At 40.4% G+C, this 22,336-nt stretch overlaps 1 protein-coding gene across 1 annotated transcript in view; it reads left to right on the top strand.

Annotated features, from left to right (window-relative positions):
* BARX2 (BARX homeobox 2) overlaps nt 1–22,336 on the top strand; it is a 60,308-nt gene that overhangs the window by 33,565 nt on the left and 4,407 nt on the right. Inside the window, exons 2-3 of the mRNA XM_039872710.1 lie at nt 13,052–13,352; nt 18,010–18,094. Of these exons, the coding sequence (XP_039728644.1) occupies nt 13,052–13,352; nt 18,010–18,094 (386 nt within the window). The remainder of the gene's footprint in view (nt 1–13,051; nt 13,353–18,009; nt 18,095–22,336) is intronic.

Here is a 22,336-nt window from a genome sequence, read left to right as displayed (position 1 = left end):
ATTCACAGTAATCAAGACATGGAAACAACCTAAGTGTCCATTGAAAGATGAGTGAGTAAAGAAAATGTGATAAAGATATCACATATATACATGCCTTATATTATTCAGCTTTAAAAAAGAAGGAAATCCTGCCATTTATGATAACATGGATGGACTTAGAGGACATTATATTAAGTGAATCACAGAAAAATAAATACTGCAACTTTTATATGTGCAGCCTAAAAACGTTGAACTCATAGAAACAGAGTAGAAGAGTGGTTAATGGAGAGCCAAGGGATGGAGGAAAAGAGGAAATGTTGGTTAAAGGGTACACACTTTCAGTTACAAGATAAATAAGTTCTGGAGACCTAACGTACAGCATGGTGACTATAGTTAACAATAATGTACTGTTTACCTAAAATTCGCTAAGAGAGTGGATCTTAAGGATTCTCATTACAAAAAAGTCAATTATATGAGATGATGGCTATGTTAATTAGTTTGATTGTGGTAATCATTTTACAATGTATACATAGATCATCATGTTTTATACCTTAAATATATACATTTTTTTTCAATTATGCTTCAGTAAAGTTAAAAAAAAATAAAATAAGAAATTGCAAAAGCCCAGAAATTTCCAAGGTAATATTTACCTTATCTTCTCAGAGTAAACGAGTTAACCGTAAAAAAATAGGCTATATGAAGGAGGAAAATAAGCATCTGGGGCCAAACGGTGCTCAGCATTTTGGTGGCTGTTGCCTAGAAAGGCAACACAGTGACTTGAACAGAATATTTGGCGTTACCTCTTGAGGTTGAGCTCTGGTCCTAGTTCAGACATTGGCTTTCTGTGTGTGTGACTTTGTTTAATAACCTCTACCTCGTCCACCAAAGGCTGGGTTAGAAAAAAGAATCTCTGTGTTCTGTTATTCATGGTGTCTGTCATTCTCTATAAATCACAAAGCCCCCAAATCTTAATTTTGCTTGCTGATATATGCAAAGATAGTCTTTTGCCTTTGGTAGTTATGATCTGAGTCATCTGTAGGGATATCAGATGAGTAAATAGTTTATAACTGTGCTTCCTTGTGAACTGAGAAGATTTCATATTGCTGAGCAAGTTTGCATGCATGCATTAATATTCTTGTTCTTAGCACACTCTAATTCAGCTGACATTTTTTCAGTTGACATCATGTGCAAATTATGGGAAATACACAGTGGGAGATAAAATGCAAAGACTTCACAATTGAGTTGAGAGACATAAGAGACATGCACAGTCTTTCGTGCAATAGTGCTCATATCATTGCATCTTGGTACCAAAAAGGGACAGTTAAAAACCATATAACTTCACCATTTACAGAGGAGGAAAATTTAGAGAACGAGAAACTTCCTTGTGGACTGAGGGCTAAGCAGACTTAATGTCATTAAAGTTAGAGCAGATCTTAATAGACAGTATTTGGCTCAGTGCAGGGAAGGAGAAAGTCTTCTAGCTGTGGGGAGCAAATGCCTTTGGTTCTGGTTGGCCATTGGAGTACTATGGCTCACATGATTCACGTTCATTGTGTTACAGAATCTTATTGCTTGCTGTTATTCCTACTGTTATCTCTTATTACTGTTATCCTTTGTCATCTACAAGAGCAAGACTCATACATGAGTAGATGTTGATGTCTGTTGTATGCTTTTCCCAATACTGTTTGAGGATACACTAGCTGTCATTTGATCTTAATGGCTTGAGGAAAAGAGAAAGGGAGAGGAGCCCTTTCATTCTATCCAACAAAGTTCTTCCATGAAATACAGAGCTTCTCTTTCTTCCTCTTCTTCATGGGGTAGATTCCTCCAAAGTTTGAGTCCTCTGGCATCATAGTTCTGTGTCTCCTGACATCATCAGCTGCATAACCTTTAAGGGCAAACTTTTATCAGAAAATAACGGGATATCAAGAAGAAACTGTAGAAGTCAAATGACTGCATGATACTGAGACATTCCGAGGAAAATGTTTGGATTATGCCAATCATCACAGCAAAGGAAAATATTCTGATCATTGTCCATATTTTGGGGGGCTTTAGCAGACACTGGTTTGTTTGAGAGTGCTCTCGATTAATGACTGGCCTTTCTGTTGCAGCAGAGAACTCTTCTCATTTGACCCCACTCAGCAGAACCCATTTTAATATCAGAAGTTCTTTAGGTATTCTTCAGGAAAGCCAAAATGCCTTTTCATCTATTTTCTCTACTCCTGTGATTTTTGTTTATTTATTTATTTTTTACATTTAATATTTGGCAAATTTGTATACTTTTACCTGTTCCTCTTTATTCTCTACTTGTTTCTGATTGGAATCTCAACTAACCTCATCCTTAGAATCTGAGTTTAAATGGCACCCTTTCAGGAGAATCCAGACCACCTATACATACCCTGAACTGCTTCTTTCTTAACTGTCTGCCATCCTGGCCAGACCATATGCCAGGCAAGGATCTGGTCTGTTGCGTGCACTGTTTTATCCCCAGTTCTTGGCACAGTGTCTCCACTAGATATTCCATCATTTGTTAAATTGAATTAAATTTTTATTTTCTTTTATCCTACTTTGTAATAATTTGCAACTAAAGGCAAGATAGAGAATATATTTCAGCTGGGATTAGAATGTGTAGAGAGAAAAAAGGAAATTAAATTGAATTTAGAAAATTACATTTTGGCCTAAGATGTTCTGAGTTTGGCTGATGAGTCTCCTTCTGGGTAATCAAGAGCTTGCCTGTGGACCCACAAGGCCACTTGTAGAAAGGTAATCTCTTGTGGTTTTTTTCTAGAAACTTTGCCCAGTGCCCTGATGTTATGCTCATTTTCCCAGTCTGCCTGGTGGAAATTCCTATACCAGGAAGACAGTTCTAGAAATGTCAGAGAAGGGGAGAAGTTTCCAAAGTTACGTCAAAGGATTTGCTAGTGAGTAACCTTGTTGAAAGTTGATCATTCTTGAAATTTTATTTGGCCATTTTAATCGATCCTGTATTCTTTTGCTTGTGCTATAATCTCTGTCCTGTTTATAGGTTCTATTTCCTTTTCCATCCCTGTTGATGAAGATCCAAGGCTCAGCTCTTCATCTTCTGTTGTTCTTAAGTCTTTTCTTCTTGGGAGATGAATTCTACTCTCAACCCTTAATCTCTGGTTCTGTGAAAATCTACATTCCATCTCAGAGCCCTTCTGGGGGGCACCAATTTGTGACTCTCCCTGCCTGTTAGGTGTCATCACTTGAGTGTCTGATTGTTATCTCAAACTAATACACTTTTCTAAGCCTTATTTTTTTTACTCCCAAAACATTCTCATATAGCAGAGGTGCCCTGATTTCAACAGTTACCACTAGAGTCTTTGAATCTTCCTATGCTTTTCTATATGTATGCCCTTCCTCTCCCGCCCTGATCTAGTGGTTCTCCAGAGCCTGTTGGTTCTTCCTTGTTAGTGCCTCTGGAATCCATCCCTTCTTTTCCCCACATAACCCAGATCCTCCTCTTTTCACAGCTAGACACTATACTCTCTAGAGCACAGTAATCTGTCCTGAATTTCTATGGTTTGTATGTCACTCAGGATTTGCTATGTTCTCCTTTGTTTTCTTATTGACCTTTTATTTTAATGTCTCATTTCCCCAATTAGATAATTAGCTTCCTGAGGGCAGAGATGAAGAATTGTTTCTCTTCCTGTCTTTAGCAGTTAGCACAGTGCTAAGTAGAGTTCACTGATGATGGTGACATTGAAGTAGAGGATTCTTCCTGGGCAGCTTTGTGCAGACTCTGTCGCTGTGACAACAGGTCATTAACTCAAAATTGTGAAGCACAAGATATGAGGCAAAGGGATGAATTAGTATAGCACAAGAAAGCAGTGTTGTAACTTCTTAGTGAGTAGAGGTATCTCTAAAATATGGAATATTAGTACTTTTTGAGTGAAAAAAATTAGTGCCTTTTTGGTGTAGTTCTTTATTGTTTGAAAATATTTTTTTCATAATTATTATTCAATGTTATTCTTTAACAAGCTTGTGGAAAAGTATTATTATTGCCATTTTACAGAAGAGAAAACAGAAGCTTGCGAGTAGAGTTTGATCAGAGCCACAGAGGGCAAAGGTGTCAGAACCACAGGTCCAGCCCTAATCTTCTGATTCCAGGTAAAATTAGTTCAAGCAGGGCATGGAGTTAAACACTAGGAAGAGGCGCTTTTCGATTTTGTCCTAAAGGAGTTGGCAGTCTAGTGAGCAATAGATAGGTAAACAGATTATAAGATTTGGATTAAGTAAGGGTGAGTAAGGACACAAACAAAATGTTGTGGGTGCATGAAGGTAGGAGTGATTAATTCGATCTTTGTACTGAACAACAGCTGCTCTGGGAAGCTTTCCTTCAGTGAGTGATTATGAGGTGTGGAGGAAAGCAGGTGTGGGTGTATGTAGAAAGCAGAATGGCCAGGAAGAGAAAGACAGTGCCATTTCCAGTGTGTTCTTGGCTGAGCAAGATGTGGAGTGGTGATGGCTAGAGGATGGTGATGACCACACTGGGGTGGTATGGCATTTTAGGCAGGATGGGGGCGGATCCATAAACCTATCTGCCAGGCTAGCTTATTTGATTTCACTTAACTCCCAGTGTAGTCTGGTGTTTTTGTGGGCATCTACAGTTTTGATGTCATTGCAGGTTGAATGCGATAAGAATGAGCTTGTCTCTGCAAAATCAAGACTCTGAAAAGATGCCGTGATGATGCAATTAGCCTACCAGGGTTGCCCTGATGTCCTCTGCTTATTTCCCAAACTTTATTCATTTTTCCAAATCCCTAAAATATTGTCTTCCTGCTCCATCCCTTTATTTTCAACCTTCTTAAGTTTTTAAATTTAATTAGATGCTTATTCCAGAGTCTACGTATGGCAGTCTCATGTGGATTTTGGAATAAATTTATTCCATATGTTTCTAGCTCATTTATAGTTAATTCATCAAAATATTCTCCTCCTTTAATGAGATAGTTAATGGCTAAGACGTTTTGTAAGCCTTTGAGTTGGCCTCTTAAAACAGTTTCTCTTTTCTTTAGTCATACAAACCCATAACCTGTAAAGACTGTATCTATTTCATTAACTCTTTCTGGGCTAGAAACTTAGTGTATCACTAAGTTGAAAGGCCACTCAGAGCCTCTTTATATTTCCTTTCCTCCCTTTGTTCCCTTCTTTTCCCTGCTTACAGATGATCCATATAGATAAATAATGACTGAACTTTCATGTCTGGTCACCAGTTACCCATAGCTCGGCCTTTCCTCAGTCCCCTTTCAGCATAAGGCAGGACAAATTAATTTTAACCCCATATATCTGTTTTCCCTGCCATTTAAAAAAATTGACCCGAGTCCATCTTGTGTCCCAGCAGCCTCATCCTCCTTTGCTGATGCTTAACCTTGGGAAGGGCCTCAGGACTCTTATGCCGTTTTGTGCATTTTTTGATACAGATCTGCAAAACCAAAGCAGTTATTTCTGGAGTCCTGATAGTTGTAGGGGGAAGTCTGGCCAGTTGACTCTCCCACTGATTTCTTTTAGCTCTCTTATTGTTGTCAGTCTCAGCATATAGCTGTAAGGGCGTTTGAAGGCCTCCATTTGTCAAAGAAAAACTGGCAGATTCTGATGTTGAATCTTTCTTTGCACACGAATACACAGATGATAAGAAGATACACATGCATAGTTCACAGGTAGGTCTGCTTTCTTGGTGAGACAATTCATCTATTCTAATTTGGCACCCCTCACAGAGTATTAGGCAACAAAAGTGAAAGAAAGAAAGGAAAGGGAACTAAATGGCCAGTGGCCACTTGACATACCTTACAATAAACTATAAGAGAGAACTATTATTAGCCTTACTTTTAGAGGAGAGAACTGAAACTAAGAAAGTTTTGGTAACCTGCTTAAAGTCACTCCATGAGTCACTGGTAGAGGTTGTATTCTTCCCACTACTCAAAATTACCAGGCAATTTGCAGGAATATGAGCCTATGGGAATAATTTGGTGTGAGTGATTTTATGACTTTTCACAGGAAGCAGCTGGAGCTACCCATTTGTTCCACTGAGTCTCACTTTCAGGTTGCTGAATACATCTGCACCCATGTCTTTGTGTATGTGTGTTGCTTGTGTCCCTCTGAAGCTTTCTGCAGATACATAGGTCACAGATTCCTAGAACATAAATCAGGCAAGCAGGCAGCTTAGAGATTCTTATCCACTCAGACCTTTGGCCCTCACTGTGTCAACCAGAAATGTGAGTACAGAGAGTCCATTTGAGGACTGGTATGTAGGAGGATTGGAAGAGAAGCCCACCGGAGGTTTATAGGAGCAAAAACCATTCTTCAGGGATTCTGCTTTAAAGTTGAAGTACAGCTATAGCTGGAGGGGACTGGCTTCTGCAGTGAAGGACTTAAAGTGAGGAGATATGCCTGCACTTGGTCCAAGCATGTTCACATCCAGGAACTTACAGACAGTTTCAGAATCAGTGCAATGGAAAATGCTCTACTTACCCTACCAAATGACCCACATCTCACCAAACTCCCTGGCATGCCCCTTTGCATCAGTCTACCACTAATGTTCTTAGGTTTTCTAATCCAAAAATAAATTCTCAAGAAGGCCAGACAGGGATGTGGTTCCATAGTGTAGTGGTTAGCATGTCTGCTTTACACGCAGAAGGTCCTGGGTTCGCGCCCCAGTGGAGCCATGGTCCATGGTCTATGGCCATGCAACCCTGAACAAGCCCGATATTGTCTGATCTCAGAAGCTAACCAGGGTCGGGCCTGGTTAGTACTTGGATAGGAGACCACCTAGGAAGACCAGATTCTGTAGGCATAAAAAAAAAAGCCAGACATTTGGCAAGGAACTATTCTAGGTATACAATACATATAGTTATGTGATAGCTATCCTACAGGAAAACACTGGTTACGGGGATTGGTTGCAGGAAAAAACAACTATTAGAAAATGTATTAATTGTGATTATGTTTACACTCCTTTTGTCAACCAAAAAAATGTTTGTTTAAATAACGTCTTTGATTTATTACAGTCATTACTCCCTCTCAGTAGCAAATAATGTGCTCGAATGTCACAAGTATACGTACATGATCCAGGAGTAACAGGCAGCTGTATTCAGTGAACATTTTCACATAGTGACAATTCTCAGGAAAAGAGAAAGATATAATTATTGTGGTGTTATACATTATCTGCCACCTCAGTAACCAAAGAACCCCCTAATGTATACACTAATTTATAAAATTTTGCCTATTTTTAATTTCATGAAAACATAAATATATGGTTGGACTATCTCGTAATACTTTTATGTAAATATGAAATGGGGGTGTGCAAGTGCTTTGTGAAATTAAAGCTTTGGGTCAGTGCTGGTTTGTCTGAAGTCAAATCATAAATTAAAACAAGAAAAGACAGCAAGCAGCTGACTAAAGTATATTTTGTCTCATTTTTCTGTGCCCCATTGGTTTGCCTTTCAGGAGACTCAGTGCTTTGCAGATACACATGACCCACCCTGACTCCCATTCCAGCCATGCTTGTTCCTCCCTAACCCTGCATACACATATCACATACCAAAAATTCACAATTACTGCAATTACATTTATTTATGGTTGTCACCCTCCTGAAACCCCCCAAACACTGGTCAGCATCACAGTGGTCTTGTGTGTGTACGCCCAGCATCAGAAAGTACTCTCAGGTGGTAGGAGAAATTGCAGTTTAGTCACTGAATTTGCATCAAGACATTGGGTCATGGGTCCTGAAACTTTAGACTTTAGTGAAGGATGTTGCCTTCAATCACTATCATTCATCAGAAGGGTTTTTTTTTTTTTTAAATGAAAGTTTTAATTAGGTTTAACTTTTATGGGACCAAATTGAATAAATATCCAAAAGCCGTTTAAAAATAACAGTAATTGCTTTCACCCCACAAGAGGACAGGTCATCAAAAGAATCATCTTTCCCTGAATTAAACTATAAGGTTAATGTAACTCTAATCACATTTTAAGTGGGATTTGCTTTTTCAGAGACTAACAAGTTGATTTTAAAATTCCACCGGAAAAATAAATTAATGACAATGGCCAGAAAAATTTTGTAAAAATAAAAAAAAGGGGGGAGACTTGTTCTACTCAGTAACAAAACTCTCTAAAAAATCCACAATGATGAAGTGGAGTGGTCCTATAATAGGCTCATATATTAGTGCCATAGAACAGAACACAGTCCAGAAACAGACACATGTATATATAATATAACCCAACTATTTCTAGGGCCCCATATGGCCCAGTATATGTACAGAATTATATTCAAAGAACAGAAATCTGACCAAGGAATCTTGAACATGAAGATCTTTAGTTTTTCTTAAGGGAGGATATTCATGGATTTTATACAGTATACCCCCTAAAATGATTTTCAGAAATCCTTTTTAAGTAGCTTTCACTCTCCCCAGTGTTGCAGATTCATGGCAGCCTCTAAAACTCTGACCTCTCTCTGATCCACGTGGTTTCCTAGCTCTCACCTCCCCCAAGCCCTTCTTCCTCTCACACCCACACCTTCATGTGGCAGCACCACAGTTGCCTTCCCTAGTTGTGACCACCCCCTCAGAGGCAGCTTTGAGAAGGGTAGTACTTTTCCAAGTTTGGCTGCTTTTCTACAGAGAGGGAGATTCTCAGAATTCTGGTGACTAAAATTCCCTAGCAGACTCCTAGAATTCTGATGAACAAAAAATTTCCCAACTTCATTTCTCTGGGAAGTTGCTGTATCTTAAAACTGGCATTTTAAATTACTGGACTAGTCAATATGTGGTTTTGTGATTGTTTGCTATCTATTTAGAAAAAAACCAAAGTGATATTTATATTTTACAAAATGAACACTTTATAACTATGTTTGTCAATAGATTAGCATACATGTTACTATATTTGGAACGTAGGTGCGTGTGTGTACATAGGAACAGTTACGAAGTTTATCTCTAAGATTTGAGATTGAAAGCCGTGAGAGGAGACTTTTACTTTATATATTTCTGAATTGTTTTAAATTTCTTTTATAATAAATTGTGTTACTTTGGTAATAAAAACAAAATTGCGGTTAAAACTTGACATTTTTGTTTTTGTTTAATAAATTTATTTTAAATTTATACTTGGTAAAAATATACTATTTTAGTGTACAATTATGAGCTTTGACAGATGCATAAAGTTGTATAATCACTACTACAATCCAGATACAAAACAGTCTCATCACTTCACCCACCCCCTCCCTGTTTCATTGTGTCACTGCTTTGTAGTCAAATTCTTCCCCTACCCTTAAATCTGGCAGCCACTGCTCTCTTCTCCATCTCTGGTGTTGCCTTTTTCAGAATGTTAGATAAATGGACTTATACAGCCCTTTGATTCTGGCTTCTTTTATTTAGCACAGTGCATTTGAGATTCATCCACGATGTTGCATGTATCAGTAGTTTGTTTCTTTTTTATTCCTGAATTATATTCTACTGTATATATGTACCACAGTTTATCCATCCATCCCAAGCTGAGGGATATTTGGATCATATCTAGTTTTTGGTAATTACTAATAATATCATTATAAACATTTGTGTGTAGGTTGTTGCATTTCCTTTTCACTTGGTTTAATACCTAGGAGAAAGGATTGCTTGGTTATATGGTAAAATACAGTTTAACTTTATAAGAAACTACCAAGCTGCTTTCCAAAAAGGCTATATATCCTTTTGCATTCCCATCAGCAATGTATGAGAGTTCTAGCTGCTCTGCATCCTCGTCAGCACTTGATATTGTCAGCTTATAAAAAATGTTCCCACCTAATCTTGTTCTTAGCCCAGTCTTTCCCATCTTAGTAAATAGCACTGTCATTCCTTTAGTTGCTAAGGCCAAACACCCAGGCTTCACATGGCCACTGTCTCTCATTCAGCCCTTCAACAAGTTCTTTCAACGCTAAATGTAAAGTGCACCCTGAATCTGCCCACCTCTCCTTACTGCATCTGCTACCTCTCTGGCCCACTCGATAGTCACCTCTGGTCTAGCAAGGCATATTGCCTTGCCTCCTAACTTACTTCTCTGCTTCCGCATTTTTCCCTGCAGTCTTCCACACATTAGCCATAGGTAACTTAAAGACATAAATCAGACCACATCCTTCCTCAGCTCAGATCTCATCAATGGTTTTGTCATATTCTGAATAAAATTCAAATTATTTGCTCTAGCCTACAAGACCCTATATGATCTGACTGGAGCAGAGTTCTCCAAATTTTTGTTTCCTATGATTTCTTAACCCTTGCTCACTTTGCCTTTTTGCTATTCTTTGATCACAAGCTTGTTCCCACTTCAGGGCTTTGCATGAGTTGTTTCTGTGCCTGGGGTGCTTATTCTTCCTTGTATCTTCACAAAGCTCTCCTCTCCACTGAGTCACTTACCTGCCAAAATGACTCACCTATCTAAAATACCTGCCTATCTTCACAGTCTGCTATCTTTGTCTTCATATAATTTATCACTACCCAGCATTATATATTTATTTCTTTGTTTGTTGTTATCTACCTCCCTGACTGAAATGTAAGCCCTGTGAAGGTTGGACTTTATTCACTGCTGTATCTCCAGCTTCTAAATCGGAGTACAGCCTATAGTACATGCTCACTAAATATTTATGGCAAGATTGAATACAGGATTAGATTAATACATGTAGATTCCCTTTCACTTGTTTTGAACCTACTCCTTCTCTAGAAGTAATCACTGTTAATAGTTTGATGACTTCCTGATTTCTTCTAAAAATGCATTCATAAAGGCAGACACACATGCAGATTTTACAAAAGATAATGCAAATTGTTCTATACATTAATATTCTCTCAATAATGTATTTTAGATATTTTCTCATGTTAGTTTATGTGTAGTTTACCTATCAGTTCATATTGATTGTTCTTTTTAACAGTTACATTGTAGTCTATACTATAGATGTACCACAATTTACTTAACCATTTTGCTGTTGATAGATATGTGGGTTCTTTCCCCCTTTCCACTATTGTAAACAAGGCTGCAGTGAATATGCTTGTACATAAATCTTTGTGCACCTAGCAAATAGGTCTCAAATTGTGGAATTGCTTCATCAATAATGCTTAATTTGTCCTTCTCAAAGATAATACTGTTTTACACACTCACCAACAATATGAGTACCCATTTCCTCATATTCTTGCTAACATTAAATATTACCACTGTTCCAAAATATTTTTCAATGTTAGGCAAAAAATTATTTAAGTCAAGACAAAGTTGAAATTCTGGTTATTAACATCTTAACTAGCCACTTCCTATATTGATAGGCTCTTAGGTTTCCAGATTATAAGTTAGCCTCCTTAATAAAGAAAGATAATTTCTTTTGAAAGACATGGTGGGATTAAAGGAGTAAAGTGATGATTTGAGATGAAAAGCATCTTATGCCTGTGTAAGAAACTTTCAGATACTTTTTTCAAGAAGTGGTATTTCATAATGTATACTGGTAGATCCAAAACCATTGGCTCAGATATCCTTATTTTCTTGCTTTAAAATATCATTCCCAGATGCTTTTTTTCCTTTTTTAAAAAGAATTCACAACACAAAATCTCAAGTGTTAACATTGGCTGGAGAGTTACTGGAAGTCATAGCTCTTGGTGATTTATTATTTAACAACTTTGTGGTTGCTAGTAAGCCATACTAGAACTACAGTCAAAGAACAAAAGAAGTCATCTGTTTTAATAACTATGACAGAGTCCAAAACAGAAGCATAGGCATGAATAAGAAGAGAAACGCCAACTCAGAGAGTGAACACAAGTAGCACCTGGTGCTTTGTGATGTTGGTTGGTTTTAATCCAGAACCATTGTGAGTGTCATTGGCTCAGGTTCTTGCTTTGCCCTTGTAGTGAGTTGTCAGGGCTGGGCTGAGTCCCAGAGGGCAGCCCCTGAGTCTTCTCAATTTTTGTCAGATATCAAGATGGGTTTGGAATGAGAGGTGCTTTCGTGGCATCAGTTGTTAGAGTTTGAAGGATTCTTCAAAATGATCTACTTTTACTCAGTATACAAATGACAAAACTGAGACCCAGAGAGAGAAAATGATTTATATAGGTAATGGTCAGGACATTTTAAACTTGGTACTGTTGAATCATGAGAGGGAAGAGCTCTTTTACTTGAACTTTAAAGACATAACAGAGTCTCGGACAGAAAAGTACTCTTGCTTTGAAATTCCTAAAGCAGGAGTGGCACATAACTAATATGTCTGCTACCATACTCCCCTCCCCTGCATGCCCATGGCAGACGATGTTAATCAACCTCAGTCATCTTCCCTCAGCCAAGCTCTAACCCAGTCTGAGAATCCTCCTTAACACAGTGCTGGAGGCAGCTAGTAATGATGTGTCTGAGTTTTCATGTGAATTAAAGTCATGTTTTCCCCCTTGTCTCAACGATGTATCCATGTGATTCGACATGTGGTGATAAGAGCACTGGACTTCAAGCCAGAAGAACTTGGTTTGATTCCTGAATCTGCTTGTTCCAAGATCTTAGCAAGTCACTCAGGTTTTATGGGACTGTTTCCTTGTGTCTGAAACGAGAGAGTTGAATTAAATAGCCTTTAAGCATCCTTCCAGCTCTGAAAAATGTTATGATTCAAGGTATAGACCTCTCAAGAGGCATTCATAGTTACAACCATGTAGTTTTATAAAGTCCACGGGTGGCTTTCAGGTAGTTCATATATTACAGACCTATTTTGAATTTCTTAAGTATGTGTTTCTAGCCTTTTCTTACCACTCCTTTTCATATGCTCAGTCCCATATCTCAGAAACCAGAATTTAAAGTTTCAAAAGGGAGAGAAAGGGAAAAGATTCACTTAAAACCAGAGGAACATCTTCTTGGCCATGTGGAACTGGAATGTTCTCACACACCAGGCTGAGCAAATCAGTATTTTCTGCCCATCCAGCCATTATAGGTCTTGAGTTGCTTCTTCTTTCCTTTCCTTAATTTATACCTCTATGGTCTGGAAGCCCCACCAGTTTGTCAGTCTCAGCAAGTGGTCTTCTGAGGGGCCTCTGGCCTCTTTCCACTCCATTCTCTGTGTGACCTGTCCCTGTTTGTCTTTCAGGCCCTGCTTCCCTCCGGGCTTATCCTCTCCTGTCAGTGATCACCCGACAGCCCACAGTCATCTCCCACTTGGTCCCTGCCACCCCAGGAATCTCCCAGGCACTGTCCCACCACCCAGCTGCTGAGGCTGCTTCTGCTGAGGCCCCAGGTGGTGAGGCTCTAGGCAGCAGCGAGTCGGAGACGGAGCAGCCCACGCCCCGGCAAAAGAAGCCCCGTCGGAGTCGCACCATCTTCACTGAGCTTCAGCTCATGGGCCTGGAAAAGAAATTCCAGAAGCAGAAGTATTTGTCCACTCCAGACAGGTGAGGACATGGAGATGGGCCTGCCTGCAGTTAAGGCCCTCGAGACTTCTTTTGCTTTCAGTGAAGGATGTATATGCAGGACACTATGGCAGGAATCTATTCCTTGGCTCACATCCATCATCTTAGCCTTGGTTTAACAGAACCCAGCCCGCATGAATCCATCACACTTGGCCCCATAAGAGACTGAATGTTGGTGAATTTTTACTCCTCACTCTCTCTCCATATTTTACCTACTCCAATTTAGAAAACAAGGTCAAGTTTAGTAAATAGTTGCCAGGCTCTCAGTTGGGGCGCAGGCTTGGTTTTAAATGCCATTTACACTTACATCAAATGCAATGGGACTAGATCTGGAATTTGAATCCATGATCTCAGTCTACTCCTCACTCTCCAGCACCTGGCTGGCCTGGTCTGCTGCCTGGCATTTGATGCATAGGCTGGATTGATCGTGTTGAGGGGCTGTCAGATGTCCTGGTGAATTTGATGGATATCAAGTCAGAACCACTTGGCTGAGACTGAGGAGGACCTGGATGAGATCGCCTTCTTTAAACCCTTTTGAGATCCAGATGAGGGTGTCTGTGACCCCTTCTTTACTCAGTCTTCAGTACCTCACCCCCTTTCTTTAATTTAGTATCTTAACTGCAAAATATGCAGGAGTGTGTGTCTATTTTGTTACTCAAACTCACTCTGGAGATGGCTGAGTTCATCATGATCCTATTTTTATTGGGAGGGTTTTTCAGGCCCCTTTTCTCTTCTTTGCTCACTGCCTTGTCTATATCAGTTTTGACCCCAGTGCTGTTAAAGAGAAAGGGAAGGAAACTCAAATGCATTTCTTAAGCTATTTAGTAGCTATTTGATAAAAATTTAAGTGAGAGAGGAGTCTGCAAATCACTGACTAAAAGAGAATTTGTTAATTGATTCAATTAAGTGCCCATCAGCTCTTAGCTAAGGGTCTTCTGTGCCAGGCACTGTGGCAGGAATTATGGCCTGTAAAGTAGTAGACAGGAGTCTTACTCTCTGTGAAATCATGGGTAAGGAAGTGACTGCAATATTATAACACGTTGAGCTGGGTGCTGGTGCCGATATGTGACTGAGGGCAGTAGGAGCACAGAGATATTGCTGAATGTGTTAGTGGGGCTAGGAAAGGCATCTCAGAGGAGGAAACATTTAAGAAGAGCTTTGATTCAAAGATGGCGAGGGAATGCCATCCACAAGCGCAGAAACATGCTCACTGGGCACGTTGAGGGAACTGCAAGTGGTCGGGACATCTCCAGTTTAAGGTGTGAGTTGGGGCCTGGTGGAAGATGAGGCTGTAGAGGTGGGAAGACCTCATATGCCTGGCCAAAGGATGTGCACTTTGTTGTTTAGGCTGTCCATCAGCAGCCATTAAGAGCTGGAAGCGACATGATTTTAGGTCTTGAGTTGCTTCTTCTTTCCCTTCCTTCGTTTATGCCTCTTTATGATCTGTGACAGATTTACATTTTAGAATTCTTGCATTGGTGGCACCATAAATGATTGATTATAGAGGGAAGAGATGGAGCAGGGACACCAGGGAGTCCAGGGACAGTCACTGAAGACCTGAACGAAGGTGGTGATAGTGGGAATGGAGAGGAGAGAATGGACTGGAGAGTAATTTTGAAGATGAAATGAATAGGATTGACATTGCCATGTGGAAGAGAAACAGGAATTGAGATTTTTGTGGTTCCTGGATTGAACTGCTAGGTAAATAGGGGTACTTTTAGCTGAAGTTGGAAGGCTGAGGACAGAGTGGATTTTGCAGATAAAGAGTGAATTTTGTTTTGGACATGGGCATTTGGGGTGCCTGTGGGGGGGCAATGGAGACAAGTTTGTAAATTGGGGATCTCTAGGTTTCATATAGCTATTTTGATACTCCCAGCCTGTGATGAAGAGCCTTATGGACTTGGCCAGCTGGGTGGAGTCAGCACCATTATTTATGAATTGTGTGGTGGTATGTTGAAAGGGCTTCAGTGTGCATGAGTAAAATTTTGGGCTTATTTTCTAGAAGTCAGAATTTTTAAAGAGAAATATTAGTTCTTAATAAACCTCTTGGGGCTTTCTGATACCTGCCTAGGCACTTCTCAGGTGACCTAGACAGGATTGATTCATTTGCCTAGGGAGGAGGACACCATTTGGCTGGCATCGAAGCTGCCGCCTTAACCTGCCTTCTCAGATGTTCCTCACCTCTGTACGTGACCAGGGCCATGAGCACTCCTTCCTCCCACAGCTCTCTCCCTCTTCCTCATTGTTTGTTTCTGTGGTTTCCTAGGAGACCCCACTTAAGCGAATACGCAGGGAAGTGAGAATTTGTAACGGTGGCAGGTAATGAGAGAAAGCTGATGACAGTGAAATGTGTTTCTGTAGCCAGAGTGAGTCAAGGGTGCATTTTTCCCAAGTGAGCTAACACCATTTGGTAACAGTGGCAGAGCTGTGAACTGAACCTTCCATTGACAAATGCACCTGATGGCCTCAGGTGAACTGGGTTGGGCGAAGGCACAGTAAGAGCCCAGGAGGACCTGTCTCCAGGGAGGTCTGGGAGATAGGAAGTCTTGGGGGATTGTCCCCATGTTCTTGGTTCTTAATGAATGGCTGCTTGGGAAGCAATTCTTTTAGTGGGGAGAGCTGAGTGCTATTGGCACTGGGAATTTATTAGCTTGTCTGTTAATTGCCTTCAATAAAACTGTCAGCTTCCAGTAGCTCTTTCACTGGGACAACCAGATATATGTGAATGCAAATTTAAGACAGGTTCTGAAGCCCCTTGAAGGAAGACTGTTTTTATTGTTGGAGATTTAAATCGTGCACTATTACAGGGGTTAGGCTTCTACAACTGGGAGTGCCAAGAGTTAGCACCTGGCACCTTCATTGCCTGTACCTGTTGGTGTTCCTAATGGTGAGATGTTGCTGAGTAACCCTCAAGTAGAGAATTGCAGCTGAGAATTCACACCTGAGAGGCCCCATGGTTCAGGATTCTGGCTATGCAGGTCTGTGTGAGATAATAGATCTTAGATCCACAAATTGCAATCCTCAGAAACCTGGAGACCTTCAAAAGTGGTGGTCACTACTCAAACTATATTAAGGGTGCTTGGCCCAAGTTGCTGCTTTAGAGATCCACATTGCTTCAATGATCAGGATTAGAACCACAGGGAGGCAGCTAATGTTGGCTCAGGAGGTGGTCCCTCCGGTTGGCGCTTGGGTAGACCTGGGGTTCTTATCAAGATAGGTCAACAGTTATAGTCTCAAGCACTGAGGTTGGAAGACTGGTTCCCTTTCTCATTTCATATGCTCCACTCGGGTTGTTTGCTACTCCTTGTGGTGTAGCATCCCTGCATTTTCTCCATTAAGGCCTGAGCAAGAGCTTCCCTTTGGCAGATCTAACTTGTACAAAAATATGACAAGTGGAGGTGAGCCCCTATACCAGAGGAGATGTACAAGTCAGACGTAAGTAGATTTGGAGGCTCCACCTCTTACTCTAGGATCATATACCAGGGTTAGTAAACTTTTTCTGTACAAGGCCAGAGAGTAAATATTTTAAGCTTTGTTGGCCATGTGGTCTCTGCCATAGCTACTCAACTTGGAGTTTGTAATACGAAAGCCCCCACAGACAATAGTATGTGACTGACTGAGCGTATCTGTGTTCTAATAAAACTTTATGTACAGAAACAGGTAGCTGATAGGATTTGGCCATGGTTGCTGAGAGGTTCTAATCTCTCTGAGCCTCAGATCTCTCATTTATAAAATGAGAATAATTATACTTACTTCACAGTGTTGTGAAAGGAATAAATAAGATAGCACGTGTCAGGGGCTTAGCACGTAGTCTGGATGCTGTGGTACTCAGGAAATAGTTACTATGTTGTTGGAATTTGCTCCAACTGCACACCTCCCAGGGATGGCTTGAGATTCAGGACTTTTCAGAAGGCTACAGAGAAATGCAGAACCAAAGTGAGCAGTAGAATGGGAAGCAGGAGAGGCTATGATTTAGTTTATTTTGGAATCTGGCATCATAACGACTTAGGGCAGCTACAATGAATGAGTCGACCCATTGAAAAGTATTTTCGAGCCCTAGTTCTGGATTTAGAATGCGAAAGGCACTTCTGTGATTATAAAAGAAGCAAGAGATATACTCTGCTCTTGCCGTTGAGTTAGGCAGAAATAACTGATGTGATGCAATTAGAGACCATTTGAGAACTTTGAGCCACCTGGGTGGTAGCTGACCATGGGAGAGTGTAGAGGAGACAACCTGTGAGCTGGGGGTTGTCCAGGAGGCTCACCTGCAGGATGTGGAATTTGAACTGGATTTGGAGTGATGAGTAAGATTCTGATAAGGAAAACATGGCTTTACTTTTCTTTCCCAGTTTCAATTCTGAGTAAGTCTTCATTTTGTTTGGAATCAAAGTAAAGACTCTGTCAGATCAGGGAAGAAACTTTGCAGTGAAGGCTCAGAAATTCTTTTCAGATCTAATGTAGACAGTCCTTGTACATGGGTATCTGTTTCTAGCTTTCCAGAGTTTCTTCCATAGGATTCTTGGTTAAATGGGGAAGGTCCAAGTTTTGGTGGCAGTGCCTGGAACCAATCAATAGGACCCCATCTCTTCTGCCCTCATCTCTCCTTCTTCATTCTTCTTTTGTCTCTTGTACCTTCTAGGTTGGACTTGGCCCAGTCTCTGGGACTCACTCAACTGCAGGTGAAGACTTGGTATCAGAATCGCAGGATGAAATGGAAGAAAATGGTAAGAAAGAAGACAGTGAGTCTAACCATGTGCCCATCATGATGGGACAGATTCTTCCTACATGACTGAGAAGGCAGGAAGGACCATTTGGTGGGTTGGGCTCCAGAGACTGGAAGGTGTTTTATGGTGCTGGCTGGGAGGGAGGCTATGTGAACAGATGGATAAACTATTCCTCTTGACCTGGATTTCTTGACCAGAAGAATATTCTTTTTTCAGTTTCCTTAGAAATAAAAGAAAATGAAAGCCAACAAGCTTCTCAGTTGCTAGATTTAAGCCCACCTGCTAGCCTTTTCAAAGTACTTCCTTCCCCTCCCACCAATAGCTGAGAATAGAAGTCAGCACTCTGTGTATAATGACATATAGGGTACATCTGTTCTTATAGCTTTGTGTTGTCTAATGCAGTGATTCTCAAACTTTAGTGAGCATCAAAATAACCTGGAGAGCAGGTAAAAATGCAGAACTCTAGGCCCCTCCCAGGATTCTGATTCTCTGTCCCAGGACAGGGGTGGGAATGTGCATGTTAACAAACTCTTGGATTCCTCCAAGGCACACAGTAGAATGACTGTGGTTTCCCTAATATTGTTCTAGTGCCTAGCTAGTGAATTGTTCCATTTTTGGTTTTTAAATGAATTCTATAGAATAAATATCTTTTTTTAAAAAAGCATAAACATCTCTACATTTTGAGGAACACAATTTTATAGCAGTCTACCTGCTCCCCCCTTTTAGAAATAGAAATTTTCCAAAGTAGTCAAATGTTTCATTTTCAGTTTTGTAAATCACAAGGGGTAAGATCAAAGCCAGAGAAAAGAGGCAGGGTGGGGTGAGGGTAGGAGGAAACTCTACTCTATTCTTTAGAGGCCAGGTATACCAAGGCCTCTAACCTGGGCCTTTCTTATATCCTCACATGGACCAAGCAGTCCAGGGCTGCGTGGATAATGTTCTAATTTGCTAACCTATCTGGTCAAAAGCCATATTTTCTGCTGTTTTAAGGGCTGGAACATGAAATTTTTCACAATTACCAAATAACTAAGATCCTTCCCACCTAGTTTTTTTTTTAAAAATAAAGTTAATAGATATTTTGTAATAGATAATAGATATTGAGACATTTTCTCAATTTTGTGTTTTTGTCTAATAGTTTTTTCTTAAAACTTTAGTTCTTGCTATGCCTGCTAACAATATGAAAAATAAATAAATCACAAATGAATATTAATGGAAAAGCCAACAAGGCAGCATTTATTACATTCCCAGAAAGAAATTTCTGGGCAAATCTCATCATTTCCTCTGGGGGGACCTGACCCTGAAGATGGAAGGATTTTCAGATGGAACCGGCTTGACTCATGAAGTACTCCTGCAGTGAGGTGGAGATGCCAGTTGCATGTACAAACATATATTGTATGAATCAACAAATATGCAATTAATGTCTCTTGTGAACCATGCTTTGTCCTAGACACTGTACATTGTAATGAAATGAAATATAACCCTGCCTTCATGGAATTTATGATCTAGTTGGAGAACCAAGGTCCAGGAGGCAACCAGGGAGCACCTTATAATTGAGTTCGGTTGTTTATTTAAATATTAAGAACCCCATAAGAGTTCAGATGAGAGGTACTAGAGACTGTTGCAGGGAGAAATTGACATTGAAGGATGAATAGGATTTGATTAAATATATAGTCACTCTAAAACTTCTAGAATGCTAAGATATGCATGAGACTTATGGCGGGAACCTTTTGGGGGCATTGATCTCTAAAAGAATCAGATTTGGGAGTTAGAAACACTGGGCTGTGTTCCTACGCTTGCCCCTCCCTGGCTGATTTCGGGCAAGTCCCTTCACTGCTTTCTGTGCAAGTTCAGCCTTCCACCTCCTTCCTCATCAATCATCATCATTAGACAGGAGAAATCAATGTCTCCCCAGTGGCAGAGGCATTGTTTAAATAGATTATCAACAATCTTTTAATGAGTCAGATGATTAATGAACTGACAGCCTGCCATCTCTGCCAGCACCGCCCAGTGCCCGTGGGACGACGTGTGTGCCCGGGCCTCTGACGTCATTTGTTTTTCACCAGCCACTGTACCGCTGACACAATTGTGGGCCGGTTATTGATGGTTATCATATAGAACAAGATGGAAGGAACTTAGTAGATTTAACCTCAAGAGAGCATTTCACAGGCCAACCAAATTCAGGTTACTTGAGAAAATAAGAGTGCCAAGTTTTCAGTTAACTTTAGCAGTCACTTTTGAAAATGTTTTTTATTGAGCACTTATTTTCACGAGGCAGTAGAGGTGCTAAGATAAGATACGAACCTATCCATTAAAATATAAAGTTAGAAAAAGGTTTCAGTCAAGTGAGGGAGACAGACATGTAAACCAGTAATTATGCAGAGTGATCAGGGCAACAGCAGAAAGATTTACAGGGTTCAGAGTCAGTATAGAGAAGGGAAGGCTCCACAGAAGAGGTGCCCCCTAAATTGGTTTTAGTGGATGAATAGAAATGTGCCACTTGAAGGTGAGAAGAGTGGCACAGGCAGAAGGAAGGGACAGAAGGATTTCGGGACACTCAAGAGTACTTCAGAATGGCTGGAGCCAAAACGTGAGAAATGTTGTTTGGTTGTGGGTGTGGGTTCCTCCTCTCCTAGAACAGCAAGGCATTGTTGGGATCCTGATTGCTTCATGTATTTTCCTGGTAAAAATCTTTCTATCTCTTCGGGTACTGGGGAAGAAAAGAAAAGGATAATTGGGTAATAAAGATGTCTCAAGGCTAGTAACCTAATTGGAACTGGAAAAAGATTAGCACTTGATTCTCAGAGTTATTCACACATGCCTGCCAACGACAGTGCTGCCAAAACCAAGATAGCATCTCTGACTAGTTTTTACCAGGCAGCATTTGTAACCTATAGCAGGTTGGGTAAATTTAATCTTGCACATGAGATGAGATACTCATCCTCTATTCCATTTCTGTTTGGCTTTAGTTGCAGTAGAACTCAGTGTTTTGCAACTGGCTTAAAATGCCTCATTATTCAGTAGTCTTTTTCAACTCTGAAATACAATACAAATAGAATTCTGCTTTGTGAGGGGATCCAGATAGATACAGCCTTCCTCTCTCAGTCACAGAGTTGGGTGGGCCACATACCATGTGCCATCATCATCTTTTGTACTTACAGTCTTTAGATAATCAACAATTCCGTGAAACTGCTAGCGGTTGCTATCTGTGTAATCTTGAGCAGGTTACTTAACCTCTGTGTGTGTTTCTTCATAGTAAATGCCTAATATATACCTTATAAGGTTGTGGTATTAACTGAGCTAATCCCTCTAAAACTTAGAACAGTGCCTTCTGCATAGTATATAGCCAAGAAATATTGCTGCTGTTCTTATTATTTTAAAAATTAATTATTTATTCATAAAATTCACATCTCCAGAGAATCTAGACTTTTGGAGGCCAGGAGAAATAAGCCAGGTTCCTGGAATTCTAATTAAGAGCAGTCCTGGGTGTTCATTCTTTCTCATTCTGCCAGCCTTCCCTCTGTCAGGGCCTCACCATCTGGGCTTATGTTATGGTAGAACACCCCATCTTCAAGTGGAGAAAGTCGGCTACACAGTGTGCTTGGAAAAGATTCATGCTAAAGAATCTTGCTTCTCAGCTCCATGGAAACAGTTATCAGTAATATGGCTCTCACTTTTCCATAGAGCTGCAGGTAAAGATTGAGGAAAAGGAGCACAAAGCATTCTAGGTAATAAGTCTGTGGCCCAGAGTCCGCTGGGAGAATGGATAATTGCAGATAAATTTTGGAGCGAGAAATAATAGTGGCACGTTTTATGTATCCCTCACACATTGTACACAATGAAATACAGGTGAGAATGTTAGAGTCAAGTGGTCAGGGATTTTGTGTTGAAATAATCCTGGCCCTGCCCTCGGCCCGCTCTCTGACAGTGACGAACCACTTCTGCCTGCTCAGCTCAGGTTCCTCTCTGAATGGGGGAGGTAGAAAGCCCCTCCTTGCACTGAAGTTCAAGGCTCTCTAGTCAACTGCCTGTCCCCTACCTAAACACCTTGGGAAGGAAGCAAAGGCCTTGTCCTGACATCCCTAGCAACAGGATATTGGGATACCTAAGTTTAAAGTTCAGAGGAGGGCTGTCAGTGGCATGGTTAATAAAAGTGGATGATATGCTAGGTGTTTTTCCGAGAGATGTGTGACCTTGTGTGTGTGTGCAATGGGTTGTCTGGCCTCTCAGGAACAAGGGTACTAA

Source organism: Pteropus medius, unplaced genomic scaffold (assembly GCF_902729225.1).
Source record: "Pteropus medius unplaced genomic scaffold, Ma_sr-lr_union100, whole genome shotgun sequence".
Lineage (NCBI taxonomy): Eukaryota > Metazoa > Chordata > Mammalia > Chiroptera > Pteropodidae > Pteropus > Pteropus medius.
Note: the sequence above shows the minus strand (reverse complement) of the source record. Positions and strands in the feature narration are given on the sequence as shown.